This window comes from Scardinius erythrophthalmus, assembly GCF_964197995.2.
Source record: "Scardinius erythrophthalmus genome assembly, chromosome: 6".
In the NCBI taxonomy this organism is placed as follows: domain Eukaryota; kingdom Metazoa; phylum Chordata; class Actinopteri; order Cypriniformes; family Leuciscidae; genus Scardinius; species Scardinius erythrophthalmus.
In genome coordinates this window covers 11,174,994-11,186,927 of record NC_138226.1, presented here as the reverse complement: position 1 = coordinate 11,186,927, position 11,934 = coordinate 11,174,994, and the positions used below count along the sequence as shown (strand labels likewise).

Here is an 11,934-nt window from a genome sequence, read left to right as displayed (position 1 = left end):
TACCAATCAGAATTAAGACATCGCAGCTCACCCATCACCTGTCAGAAACTGTAGCCGAGTGAACGTAAGATTGAGGGATACATATATTAAACAGTGCATGCAGAGATATAATTTTTCGAAAGTGATGCATGGTGTCAGAAATTGTCAGTGTTGATTCATGAGAGCTTGGTTCATGCATTAATAATCATTCATCTTATTCATGATATAATGCATTATGGATTGCTATATTTTATATACAAACTCCAAAGGTAACATTTATAGCAGCAAGAGATGTGATTTATTGTCCTATAATTTGTTTAAAAAAAAAAACTCTTCATATGCAAAATTACTTGTTGCACCTTTAAAGCTATATGTTCAGAAACTCACTAAATGTTGTCTGAATCGAATTGAAAATGTTCAGCTTAAGCCTTGTGCTTTAAACGTTTAACCTTTCTAAAGCAGAAGGACCCTAAGAGCGGCCAACCCTTCCTTTCTCTGACTCCACGGCCTCACTAATGCCCTAACCTGTGTTCTAACAGCCAGGCTGTGTGGTAAAGCTCTTCTTCCTGCCACTTCTCCCTATCGCACGCTAGCCCGGAGCAGTCGCATCCCCCGCCCCAGCATGAGTCAGGGGTGCAGCCGTGACACTAGTCGCGAGAGCAGCCGCGACACCAGCCCCGCTCGGGGCTTCACTCCTATTGGTGAGTAGAGCGCTTAAGTGGCTGATGGAGCCCAGACAACAACAACAACCAATTCGTTACCACAAAACTTTTCCCTTGAATTTTATTTGGCCTTTATTTATAGATGATATTCCTAATTTGGGATATGAAATTGTTTGCTTTGCTTGCCTCAATGCATGCACTAATATGTTCTCAAACTGCTGTAATAATATGTGCTGCTTTTTCTTTGGGTTGTAAATACATCCAGTGGATGTTTTGTTGGTTTGTCCTTAAAAAAAAAAAAAAGATTTATGTGGCATTGTGGATGAAAACAACTGGTCTGATCTTTAAAATAATTTTCTGGGAGGATTTCTACAACTAAAATGAAAACTGAAAATATAAAAATAAAAGCGACTTCAAATATTTATAAATGCAAATTATGCTAAACATTGAATGTGATGCATAGCATATTGGATTGTTAATTCATTGCTTATCCACAGGGAGACTGATAAGTCTATGGTCTGTTTCACACTATATATAATTATATATTTTTCTTCATATATATATGAAGAGTTCAGATGCAAAAGCCTCTAAGTGCCATCTGAAATTTTCTTCTAGAATGATCATTTTTATCAAACTTGTATATTTAAAGTCAGTAATTTCACTTAAATGACAATGAAAATTACCTATTAATTGTCATTTAAGTGAAATTACTGAACTTAAATATACGAGCTTGATAAAAATGATCATTCTAGAAGAAAATTTCAGATGGCACTTAGAGGTTTTTATTTATTTATATATATATATATATATATATATATATATATATATATATATATATATATATATATATGTATATGTATATGTATATGTATATGTATATATGTGTGTGTAAACTGTGGCATTTTGGTGATTTGGTGTCAATGCCACGGATGGTGCTCAGTGTTTCAGTGTAGCACTAACCGTTCCTGGGGTGTTACCCTTCTTCCTGTCCCCTTGCAGCCTCCCGACGTCACTCTCGCTCAACCAGCGCGTTGTCCACGGCCGAACCCGTGGGCCAGTCAGGTGACCTGCATGAACCCTCGCTCCCCTGGCCCCAGACAGGGCCAATCACCAGCATGCCTTAATACTTTACTTTTTTGAAAGTAAAACTGGCAACTGGGAACCACTTCACGTCACTGATAGATTTAGATGTGAATTATCTGTTCATTTGTGAAATTATATTTCCAGTGTCTTTGTCTTATCAAGTGACGTGTTATGCTTTTCTCGCCATAAACATCAGCATCCATCCTAGTTGAGGTTATTTTATTTGCGTTTCCATTCGGTTAGTGGTGTGTCTGCTTCGTACATTAGGTTTTGTGTACTTCCCATTTGCAATTATTTTTATTATTTATTTATTTATTTATTTATTTATTTATTTATTTTACACTTTTGCGTTGGGGCAATTCCGCGCAAAACTGTCACATCCATAACGCCAACTAAATACCATGGCATTGTGTTGGCGTTATGGATGTGACAGTTTTGCGTGGAATTGCCCGTTGGTGTTATCGCTGGTAATAAATTTAAAATGGGTATTTTTGCTTGCCATTTTGTGCTCTGAGCATCATAGAGGTTCAGTGTATTTTTTAGATTGTTTGTTTGAATTCAATCATTGTTTTGCCGGACCTAAAATTCACACACATTTGGCATTTTTCAAGAAGCTGCTTTATTATCAGTCAAATCAGTATGTGTTTGTTTTTTGTTTTTTTGTGCGCATAATCTTACTTTTGATCATTGTAGCTTTACAGGTGAAATGTGTCATTTCTAGGCCACTAGTGCCACTAAAAAGAATTTCAGTCTGTTAGTTTGAGCTAGCTAACTTGATAACATCAGTTTGGGATGGGATTATCTGATTGGCAGACTAATGGTGGATGTGGGGAGTGTTGTAAATTCTGAAATTACACACTTCACCTTTATCTTTTTAAGTTTTTAAGCAACTGTAATACTTTTTCTGTCCTTTCTGGGCTTGTGTCTCATATTATGTGTTGGGTTGTATCAGACTGTCTTTATTTTCTCAACATTCTCTCAACAACTCTACATGTCATCCTAAAGTTTTGTCTGTGAGAAATTAGCCTACGTGGTTGAACAATATGTTAATGACCTGACTTTAAGATGATGTCGTAGAAGGTAAGAATTTGCTTACCCGCCAATGCCCATCCTCACTCTATAATCCTGTGTTCAAACCCCACAGATCGCTTTAGCCTGATCCATCAGTCTCGTATTTCTGCATCCGTCAATGCCATGAGGGTCCTGAACACTGGCACGGAAGTGGAGGCTGCCGTAGCTGATGCTTTGGTAAGAATCATGGTCCTCACTCAAAGAATGAAATATGTGTCATTCTCATTATCTCATCTAGGATAACAGGAAGTAATGCTTCTGTATGACTCAAACTATTTGTTATATGTCACACCCACAGAAAAATATGGAATATTAGGAAGAGCTTTAAATGAGTTGTGTTCTTTTGAGGTATTCTGGGTTTTAATTCATATAAAAATATTTAACTAGAATTAATAATAAATGTATCTTCTAAACAATATTAAAAAATAATATTTTAGATTAAATATAAAATATATTTATTAAAATATTGAGCTTCATAGAGACAGGAGCTAAACAGAGCGTTACTGACAGACGAAAGTGGTGCTGCAACAATGTTAAATATGTGAACATACATAAATATGTATATATTTTTTAACATTCAAGAATGAAACCATTTTCTAGTTGAAAAAGCAAAAACAAATCAAGACTTTGTAAAAGGGCATAATATGGGCTCTTTAAATATAAATCTTCCTTGTGTTGTTTATTCAGTGACAAATAGTAAGGTAAATAGTATAGTAAGGTAAAGTACATTTTAATCTTTGTTCTTATGTGTCAACTATCCAGCTGTATTTCACATTGTGTCTTTTCTGCTACAAATTTGCTCCCTTTGAAATGTCTGCGTCTCTTTGCTCTTCCTTTCTTGGTTGTCTTCAGCTGTTAGGGGACTCCAGGAATAAGGTAGTTCTTCAGTTTATTTACTGCTTGTGCTTCCATTTTTATTCACTAATCAGAATGACTTATACCATCGTGTTCTGTCAGGCAAATATCAAGAGCATTTTGTGCACCACAAACATTTGCGTTTCTTTCATTAATTTGGTCAATGACCATTTCATCTGCACATCTCATCATTTCCTGCACAACCACCATAAGATTCATTTAATTTATTTTGCTATCAGTTTGGTATTAATCTCTTCAATTTATTATCTGTATAAGTCACCCAGTGTTATTGACTCGGAAAATGTATATCATCATTAATTCACACGTGACAACACAGCCGGATTAAGTTGTACACATGGCAGATGTTATCCATCAGCATGACACATCCCTTTTGCTACATAAGTAGATGTAATTACCCAGTGTGACGCGCTTTTCTCTTATGTCACCTGCGCACACTCTACTAATGACAAGGATTTTAATGTTTATTAATGCATTGCCAACTGCTGACAATTATCTGTTTGAATTATTCATGACCTGCTGAATTGTTCCTTCACAATCCAGTGCTGAGACTGGAGAAACACCTCAAAGGCCATGTACACACTGGAGCTAAAGCTGTCACTCCTTTCTTAATTCTTCAATTCATTCAAAGAGTTCAGTTATTTATGCAAATAACAACCGAAATCTACAACTAAATTAACTATATTACTACAACTAACAACTGAAAAATCCAGAGAGTACAACAGAATTTTCATTAGAGGAATAGTTCACTTAAAAATGAAAATTCTGTCATCAAACCTGTATGAATTTCTTTCTTCTGCTGAACACAAAGGAAGATATTTTGAAGATTGTCGGTAACCAGACAGTTGATGTACCCCATTGACTTCCATAGTTTTTTTTTCCTATCATGGAAGTCGATGGGGTACATCAACTGTCTGGTTACTGACATTCTTCAAAATATCTTCCTTTGTGTTCAGCAGAAGAAAGAAAGTCATTGAAGTGTGTACAAGATCAACTAGTTGTTGTCTTGACACAGATTTTGACTCTCTTATATCTCTTTCCACCATAGTCAACAGTATTTTACTAAAAATGATTCTGCTTTAATGCGTTTCTGATGGCTAATTTCCTTCATCGAATGTACACTATCGTTCGAAATTTTGGGGGCCGTACAAATTTTTTTTTTTATGTGTTTGAAAGAAGTTTCTTATGCTCACCAACTTGATGCTGAATTTATTTGATCAGTAAAACAGTAATATTGTGAAAAAAAAATTTTTTTTGAATAACTCTTTTCTATTTTAATGTTTTAAAATGAGATTTATTCCTGTGATGGCAAAGCTGAATTTTCAGCATCATTACTCCAGTCTTCAGTGTCACATGATCCTTCAAAAATCATTCTAAGATGCTGATTTGGTGCTCAAGAAACATTTCTTATTATTTTCACAGTTGAAAACAGTTAATACTTAATGTTTTTGTGGAAGCCATGATGGGTTTTTTTTTTAGGATTCTTTGAAATATAAAGTTAAACAGAACAAAGAAATGTAAATCTTTGGTAACATCATAAATGCCACTTTTGATCAGTTTAATGCATCATTGCTTTATAAAAGTATTAATTATTTTTTAAAAATCTTACTGCCCTTACATTTTTTAACAGTAGTTTAGGTAATGGTTTGCAATCACATTAAACTGTTGGCATCCATGTTTCTTGTTTACAGCTTCAGTACACCAAAACCGTTGTGAAAATCACTATGAACCACAAATTCAGGAGTGACTTATCTATTTTTCTGTATGCACACATATCGATATTTTAAATTATTAAGTCCCACATTTAAATGTGGTCGTCACTCCTAAGACTTTGACATGTTTACATGGCCAAATTCCCAAGGTTAGTGATAAAAGAACCTAAACTCTTGACATTTTTTTTTTTAATGCTGCATGGCTTTCTCATATCAACAGCATACTTACTATGTTTAAGTTGAGTTATCCGAAGTAAATTTTTGAATGAACTCTCTGTGTTGGTCTTTTGTCCTGTTGAATCTACTAACCTGCTCCATCCTCTCCTCAGCGCAAGCCTGTGAGAAGGAGGTATGAGTCGGATGACGATGCCAACAGTGACGCATCCAGTGCCTGCTCAGAGCGTTCCTATAGCTCTCGTAATGGAGGCATTCCTCACTATCTGCGTCAGACGGAGGACGTCGCCGAGGTGCTAAATCACTGCGCCAGTTCCAACTGGTCAGAGAGGAAGGAGGGCCTGCTGGGTTTGCAGAACTTGCTAAAGAGTCAGCGCATTCTCAGGTGGGGGCCTTCAGAGGGACACAAATGGTTTCTTGGTTATTTTTAGTGTCATTTAATTTTCCTCCAAGACAACAAGTAGAAAATAACCAGTGGGTATCTTGCAAGTTTTATTTTGTTGCTCATTTTTGTATATTTTAGGTTTCATGATGCATGTGCAAAATCCCAGTTGGCTTGCAATGGCTTTTTATACTTTTTCTGTTTTATTCTTTTAGTGAACAGGCCTTTAATCCATATTTTTGTGTGTTTCAGCCGTGTGGAGCTGAAGAGGCTGTGTGAGATCTTCACCAGGATGTTTGCAGATCCTCACAGCAAGGTAACCTGTGTGATGATGCATACTTTCCACAATGGCTGCTTTGATCAGACTTAATCTACTTACCAATGGCTGGACTAATGGTAGCAGTCCATATAAAGGATTTTATGTAGGATTACTTGCATCATGTGAAATTGTTGTATTATGTGAAATTATTTTAAATTAATCATTATAATAGACTAAACAAGAAGCTTTAAAGGAGAACTTGGTAACTTTTTTAACTTAATAAAACTGTCTAGAAATCATTTGGATGGTTAAACAACCTGTTCTGGTGATATTGGTGACTTTCCCCGCTCCCCCCAGCGTTCCCAGGCGGAAAACCAACCTTGCAACTTGGGGACTACCGTCCCGGCAAAATAGAAATTGGAAGTCTCGTGAGAAGCGAGAACGAGCGCGAAACACGAATCGCTTTACGGCAATTCGACATAAACACACACGCATGTATGATGTATTACCAGATTACCCACCTCGGTAGACATAGCTCCACACGATACAGTTGGCTTGCTCCGATCAAAACACACGCACATGAGCAGCGGTAGAGGGGGGGAGGAGGCCCACGCAAGTGAGTTTTTTACGACCGTGTTGTGAAATATACGCCCCACCACAGCTGTAGGGGGAGCTCGTGGGGAAAACATGCGACAACAAAAGGGAAAATCAGCGAAGAAGTGACTAGAGTTCGCTAGAGTTGCAGAGTTCTCCTTTAATCACTATGGATTCTGTAAAATTAACAAGTTTGTCTGGCAAACAGTGTTTTTGTGTAGAACTTAAAAAAAATGGAATGAGATTGCACTAATAGAATGTGTTTTTTTCCTGTTGTTTGCATGGTCTGCCTTGGTGTGGATTTTAACAATAGAGAGTAAGTGGATCTTACAAATACCTGAACTATTCTTTTATATAAATAGATTAATTATGTTGTATTCTTATGTCACATCATCCCGCCTGTTGTACTATTATTTTATGTTATTATAATATAAGTGATCAGACTTATCAACCGGCTTACAGGCAACCTTCCAAAAATCTCATAGATTTAGAAGAGCAAATTTACAAGGGGACCTCACGATGACTTATTTAAATTATTTAAAGTAAGCTCTAAAATACCTGCAAAACTAGATATTTTGTATTTTATTTCACCCCCTTCAAAAAAGTGTATTTTAATTACAGTTTGAGTTACCATAGACACTCCTAGTTTTTGTAAATAAAAAAAAGTTTTGAAAACAATATTTCGTCATTACAGCAGAGGAAACCTTTTAGCCCCTTTTTGAATGTTGTTATGAACAATAATGGCTTTAGAGTCAAAAAGCTTTAAAACCACTGGACTATCATCACAAAGACTTGACTTGAATTGAACTTGTTACCAACCACCCATGATCCTTGCCACTACATAGCAGCACACTTGAAACTTCTCGGAAGACGCAAACATATTGAAACATGCCGGCATTGCGGCAGCAATTTTTGCACGGCCTAGCACCATTTTACCATTTGTTGAGTGAATGTATAAATGTAGTTTTCTAATACATTTGTGGGAAAGGCATATAAATCCATTAGTATGTTTATGAAATGATATGCAGCGCAGCATTGGTGAGACGTTGGATGATCTACTTCCAGGTGTTTAGCATGTTCTTGGAGACTCTAGTGGACTTCATCACTGTGCACAGAGAGGATCTCCAGGACTGGCTCTTTGTACTGCTCACTCAGCTGCTGAAGAAAATGGGAGCTGACCTCTTGGGCTCAGTCCAAGCTAAGGTCCAGAAGGCTCTGGACATCACACGGTCAGTCTCTAGTGACAGTCCTAGTCAAGAGATTTTTTTTACCTTCACCACACTTTTTTTTTTTTTTAAATAACTTTTGTGCCACTAGGATAATGTATTTTTTCTCTTTTCCCTCCTCTTTTAGAGATTCTTTCCCCTTTGACCAACAGTTTAACATTCTAATGAGATTCATTGTTGATCAGACTCAAACCCCCAATCTGAAGGTATGATGTTACCATACAATACTGCTTACGAAACCCCAGCTGCAAATTCAGTGCGCTGAGACTGTTATTCCTTATTTTCTTGATGTTATAATGCAGGTGAAGGTGGCCATCCTGAAGTACATCGAGTCCCTGGCACGGCAGATGGACCCTGCTGACTTTGTGAACTCAAGTGAGACGAGATTAGCCGTGTCTCGCATTATCACCTGGACCACAGAACCCAAGAGCTCTGACGTTAGAAAAGTGAGTTTCTATGGAGATGTGCTTGCAAACAGTTCTCAAACAGTGCTGTAATGGTGGAGTATAATGGCGTATGATGGAGTAGAAGACGACATGGATTGAGCTCTTTATTGAAAAAGCTTTTTTTATTTCAAGGTTAATTCTCACAAATTAATTGTGTGAATTCTGTCAGCATTTACCATTATTCACCCTCATGTTGTTCTAAATAACAAACTATCCCTTTAAGAATAATTTCTGATCTTCGTTGCAAGATTTTTACTTTTAAAATGTAGGTTAAACATCAATTAATCACAATGAACAGATGCAAGACATTTATTCCCAATATCAGTTGCTGCCTAAAGGCAACAAGTAGTCATCATCAGTTTCTCTTTTATTGTCTGTTACCCTATTGCCCTGACATGATGGCCCAGACCCTTCATAACTGGGCATATGAGGAGTTGTCAGGCAGGCCCAGCACTACAGCTCTACTTCCTGGAGAGGGTCATCTGGAGGAGAGGTGCAAGCAGGTAGTGCCAATCCAACGGCCTAACCAACAACCCACACGTAACCGCTGCACCTAACCGTGTGCTCTCTCCTCACTCTAATCTGCCTTGTTGCCTTGCGAAGTGACTGCTGAATACAATCTCTTAACATGCAATTCTACCAGACGGCTAAAGAGAGCAGAGATTTAAAAAAAAAATAACTACACCAATAAATGAGTGTGTTTTTCAGGTTTCCTTTTGTTTTTCAATTGCTGTTAATGCTCCACTGCTTAAGATATTTTTGGTTCTTTTCACAGAATAACAGTGAGTGAATCAGTGTTCTTGCATGTGTTTAACATTAAACAGAACAGAGTCATGGACATTTTTGCTATCTATGAATTGAGCGAAATATGCAAGTCAAATTTAACAGGGTTGGGAATCCTTTAGACCGCTGTTTTCATTTTCATTTCATTTTATCCGAGCAGAAATAACCATCAAGAATTGCAATTTTATATTACGGTTTATTTATGATTTGTTGATCTGTTGAAATCTGTAATGATCATATCTTCAGTAACTACATGATACTGAAGGCAGTAAACATGCTAAGAATTGGTGTTTTCTTTCTTCCCCACTAAAATAATCGTTAATTGAATCGCTCGGAAACTAGAATCATTTAGGGGCATTGAAATAAGAATCGTCCCTTACGATTCCCATCCCTGAAACTGAGAAAACCTACACACTAGAGAAAGCTTTGACAGAGTTTTGACAGACAGGAATTTGTTTGGGAAATCAAGCTGGACCCAGTCTCCTAAATGTCAAAGGATGTGTAAACTGAACTCTAGTGTGTAGGTGACATATCAGATCCAGTTGTCTTCTGGTCATTGGAGCACTGCAGTCACAGTTCCTTATACAGTCTCTCTTTCTATTCTGAGTTATCGCCGCCGGATTTTCTCAGCATGTATAAGTGTGTTCCCGTTCATTAAGGTGTTAGTATTTGTGCTAGATCTCATGAGGTGTGCTGTGTTCTGCAGGCCGCCCAGGTTGTGCTGATCTCACTCTTTGAGCTGAACACTCCTGAGTTCACCATGCTGCTGGGCGCTCTGCCTAAAACATTCCAGGATGGAGCCACCAAACTCCTGCACAACCATCTGAAGAACTCAAGCAACACTAGCAGCGTGGTAAGATTTCTTGTTTTATCTCTTATGAGATTGTATATTAAAAGACTCACTATACACTACCGTTCAAAAGACTTTTAAATGCGTTTGAGACCAAAAAGCTGCATTTATTTAATCAAAAAGATCAGTTACAATTTACAATTGAAGTTTTTACTTTCTATTTGAATATATTTTAAGTAATAGGAGACAGACCATTGGTTGAAAAATTCTCAGTATGGCAGGTGTTGAAATGAAAGTCCCAACAATTGGACCTGTCAATTTTTTTTATTTTTGATGCCTTTGTCAGATTTTATAGTCATTTGAAATAAATGCAATCTTGACAAACAGTTTTGGAAGTTTTAGTCTCTCTTCATTCAAGTGCATCAAGTGATCCACACTGTTATCTGAGCCAGAAATTGACTGCAATTCAGGCAAAATGACAAAAAGAAAACAATGTTAAAGATCTGCCTCTGCCTCTGTATTGTTGCTGAACTGTTGTTTAGCTATAGCCTGAAATGATTAAGGTTATTATTTCATCTTTGTCTCCTTCAAAGAGTTCACCGAGCAATACAATGGGCCGCACGCCACCCCGGCACCCCACCAGCAGGACCAGTCCTCTAACCTCACCCACAAATTGCTCCCATGGGGGTCTTTCACCCAGGTAACACTTCCTCTTCCCTCCTCCCATATGCTGACCATTCTAAAGCATGATCTCACTCTGGGCACGAAGACCATCAAAGGCCTGTCACCCTGTTTTATGGCTCTGACATGTGCTTAACATCTGAATTGGACTTGCTGTGTTGCTTTCTTCAAAATATCCCTTTACAACCTGAAACCCTTAAAATGAATTTCTGCATTTCTGGGGTGGGAGCCAAATCACCTGTAGAGTCATCCTCTCATGAAGGGTCTAAAACTCTTATTTACGACGATTTAGAGGTTTCTGGTCCTCTTAAACTTATTAACCCATGCTGCTCATCACAACACTCCGACTGGACCACTCTCTTTTTCTCTCTCTCTTCCTCTTCTGCCCTGTTCTCTCCCTCTCCGGCCGTTCTGTGGGCACAGTCGGTTATGGGGTTGGAGTGTCGATGGGCTCTTAAAGCACCCCTCTCCCTCTCCTCCTCCTCCTACTCCTCCGTCTCACTCCTCTATTCCTGCCGGCCCCTCCCTCAGGGCCTTCCGCTGCGCGCTCTCACCAAGGTAACTCAGCCGCTAGCCATGACGAGGAGGGAGGCGGGATGGGTGCTTAGATTCCCACCCACTCCCAGCCTAACAGGGGCATGTATGCACAAATATTAGTGGCCACGGTTTGAAATCATTCCAAATACAGAATTCCCTCTGTGAATGGTGGTTGAAAAAAATGTACTAAGAAACTGTGGAGAAATTTTTCATTTGAAAATTGGTTTTGCACAGTAATTTACTAACTGACCATGTTTGGAGCATCCATGTACTCACTTGTAGGTGCATGTTGGAGTTGTCCACTCAATTCTTTTTAAATATTTTGTATGCTTTGGCTTACTTGTTTATGTGAGTGTTGCAGTCCATTCAACGTCAATGTTTATTCCCTCTTTTACTCTATTTTTCTCTTCAGTATGCTGGAGTATGACACAGAGAACATGAATTCTGATGAGATCTTTAGCTCACTGCGTGGTGTCACAGAAGCCATCCAGAGTTTCAGTTACCGCAGCCAAGAGGACCTGAATGAGCCAATCAGACGTGATGGGAAGAAGGATGATGCTGTGAGTCTATGCTTTAACAGTGGGCAACAGGAACAAGGACACAAGGATGGGGATTTTTATTTCCATATTTTATATATTTTTGCTATTACTATTATTATTATTATGATTAATGTTATTAATAA

General features: G+C 38.0%; 1 protein-coding gene across 1 annotated transcript in view; it reads left to right on the top strand.

Moving 5' to 3' along the window:
- clasp1a (cytoplasmic linker associated protein 1a) overlaps positions 1 to 11,934 on the top strand; it is a 52,232-nt gene that overhangs the window by 32,249 nt on the left and 8,049 nt on the right. The window contains exons 9-21 of the mRNA XM_081369169.1: positions 519 to 680; positions 1,641 to 1,703; positions 2,869 to 2,972; positions 3,648 to 3,671; positions 5,710 to 5,939; positions 6,189 to 6,252; positions 7,855 to 8,018; positions 8,143 to 8,221; positions 8,318 to 8,461; positions 8,869 to 8,964; positions 9,951 to 10,097; positions 10,628 to 10,734; positions 11,665 to 11,812. Of these exons, the coding sequence (XP_081225295.1) occupies positions 519 to 680; positions 1,641 to 1,703; positions 2,869 to 2,972; positions 3,648 to 3,671; positions 5,710 to 5,939; positions 6,189 to 6,252; positions 7,855 to 8,018; positions 8,143 to 8,221; positions 8,318 to 8,461; positions 8,869 to 8,964; positions 9,951 to 10,097; positions 10,628 to 10,734; positions 11,665 to 11,812 (1,532 nt within the window). The remainder of the gene's footprint in view (positions 1 to 518; positions 681 to 1,640; positions 1,704 to 2,868; positions 2,973 to 3,647; positions 3,672 to 5,709; positions 5,940 to 6,188; positions 6,253 to 7,854; positions 8,019 to 8,142; positions 8,222 to 8,317; positions 8,462 to 8,868; positions 8,965 to 9,950; positions 10,098 to 10,627; positions 10,735 to 11,664; positions 11,813 to 11,934) is intronic.